This window comes from Anopheles aquasalis, chromosome 2, assembly GCF_943734665.1.
Source record: "Anopheles aquasalis chromosome 2, idAnoAquaMG_Q_19, whole genome shotgun sequence".
Taxonomy (NCBI): Eukaryota; Metazoa; Arthropoda; class Insecta; order Diptera; family Culicidae; genus Anopheles; species Anopheles aquasalis.
The window spans coordinates 64,528,147-64,530,646 of NC_064877.1; the positions used below are offsets into that span (position 1 = coordinate 64,528,147).

General features: G+C 47.0%; 1 protein-coding gene across 1 annotated transcript in view; it reads right to left on the reverse strand.

Moving 5' to 3' along the window:
* Window positions 1–803, reverse strand: part of LOC126573103 (uncharacterized) — a 2,048-nt gene extending 1,245 nt beyond the window's left edge. The window contains exon 1 of the mRNA XM_050232971.1: window positions 215–803. Coding sequence (XP_050088928.1) covers window positions 215–284 — 70 coding nt within the window. The 5' untranslated portion in view covers window positions 285–803. The remainder of the gene's footprint in view (window positions 1–214) is intronic.
* Between the last annotated feature and the right edge of the window lie 1,697 nt (window positions 804–2,500).

The following is a 2,500-nucleotide window of genomic DNA, read 5'->3' on the forward strand; positions in this document are numbered from 1 at the left end:
ATTATCAAGTGAAATTATTGTTTTGGAATTTTCGTAACCAAATACTGAGTTATTAGCAAGGACATTTATAATATCACATGTTTTGTTAATGTGCAATGATAGAATATGTGCACAAACTATCGACGACCATAGCATTCAGCATGCAGTGGCTACTAGGAAGAGCACGCCATAGTGCAGCTTTTAAATAATTTAAATATCGAAACCGATTACTTACCCAAAATACTGGCAGAGAGAGCCGATGAGCACAAATAGGTCACCAGCAGGAAAAACAACAATTTTTTCATTGTGCCGTGTACCGTCGTTTCACTTCCCCTTTTTTTTCTCTTTTCCGACACCTTTCGCCTGCTCTGTGTGATTGCTTGGGAGCGTGGGATGGAATCTTCTAGGTTCCCTTAGAGAAGGAAGAGTCAGAGAGTAGCACCAGTGGTCACGACACGATCCGGGTGTACTGCGATACCGCCTTGGTCCAAGTTCACACTTTCACTAACGCAAACAAGCGAATTTGGCCTACTGCGATACCACGGAGGGCGGGCAACGGTTGGAGTAGGAATTCTATCTTCTATCGACAAACCCTTCTGCGTTTTCTCCCGTGAATTACTCCCGTGATTAACGTGAATGCTTGTCCGTTGTTCTATCGTCTCCAAAATAAGGGATCTCCGTGGATTGGCCTGAGAAGAAGCGCTCCACAAGAAAATGGGAGAATAGGACCGCTCCGGTCGCCGCGCTGATCACAACTGTGATCCACTAGCCGCGTAACGTGATCGGGAAAGCTTTCGGTTCGGTCGATAAATCCGCTGTCTTTCGTTTGTCTCGCACGCGCACGTACGACCGAATCCCCCGTAGCTCTGGGGATTCGGAACCATGCGGTGAATGCGCGGTGCGCGGTTCGAGAAGAAAAAGAAACGATCGCAACGCTGTGCAAGCAACGGAGCCACACCAGACACACCAAATGAGAGAAGAAAGGAAACGGATGAGTAAGCGACTAGGCCGGACCGTACCCATCGCCTGCATAGGACCCACGCGAGAGTGTCCCTCGGACGGTTTTCAACTTTCCATGCCCCAAGCCGCTCGCCGACAGCTACGGGCAGCATCAACGGTCAACTCTAGCGAGTGCGCTCTCAAGGAAGGGTTCGTCGCTGTATCGTGCACCCAGGTTTAGCGTTGGACTCGTGCCAGAGAGGGGGGGGGGGCCAGGAGCATTTAGAGACCTCCCCCTCTTCTTCCTCTCTCTCTCTCTCGAGCTGCTCTAACGCCCCGATGAGGTTAACAGCCGTGCTGTATCTTGTTATCAGCGCGATAAAGATGGTACAACTGAAGTGCACATGCAACTGTACACTATTATCAGTGCCATCTCTCGTCTGTCCGCGACAGGCTAGGAGAATGACCGAGCCCCGACAGACGATGTAATAATCAGTCTCCGCAGTCCTCCGCCTTCTCGCCCACGACAACTTTGGAATGAAACGAGACTAACAAGAAAAGCAAAGAAGAAAATGAGAAAGTGCAGCCGCTGTATGCACCAGGAGAAGAGACCCAGACCGTGAATGGAATGGCCCAACAAAGACGCCATCCAACAACAACACACCAAGCGCCCTTCCTTTCCATCCACGAATACTAGATAGTAAAAACGGTGTTTATACTTTTTTTCGTATGAAACTGAACGTGATATGTTTGCTGCTAGAGATCTTTTTGTAACAGCAGGCCGTTCAAGTTCACCAAGACCCGCCAGCTGAGAAGATCACGGTCATTGGTCAATACCGGTGTGGAACATGATGCTGCACACCGAGTGCCGGTCGGTTGTCGATCCCTGACCTACCCCCAGAATGTGAAATCTAGGTCAGCCGTGCACTTTGTATCATTAGTTTGCTTGCTCTTGTTATGCTTTCTTTTGAACATTTTCACCCCCACCCCCTTTGCGACCACCCAAAGCTTCCTTCATCACGTGCTACACAGATTGGTAAATGGGCATTGCACCGCAATAAATAAGGCCCTTAATTATCTCTTTTTACTTACGGTTACCAGCTTCCCGCTAATGTTTGTTCTTTGTTGAATGTTGGGCTGGCTCATAACCATTTTCAGGTGAAAATTGGAACTTGGAACGACAAGTTTAAAGTTGGTAACACAGGGAATGTTTCTTTCGCGTTACAAATTGTGACGATGGATGATGACACATCCTCCTACGATTCCTGCGTAATCGACCGTAATATCGTTCCAGAGAAAGCACTCCCCCTAGTTCAATAGAAAGTAACGCGAAATATTTGTTGATCATTTGATTATTCACGATCGACACGGGGCGAGGTGATACTACATAAAATGTACACCAGCGGGACTGTAATTGTAGTTCACATTGATTTGTTGGATGATTTCTTTCTAATGTTTTTAATGCAACGAAATAATTTTGGTTTTCGGGTATCCATGAAACTTAACTATGTATTTGTCGCTTTTATATGGTACTATAGCTTGTTTTAGGTTTAGCTATATAGTTTATGTGCACGTGCCGTGT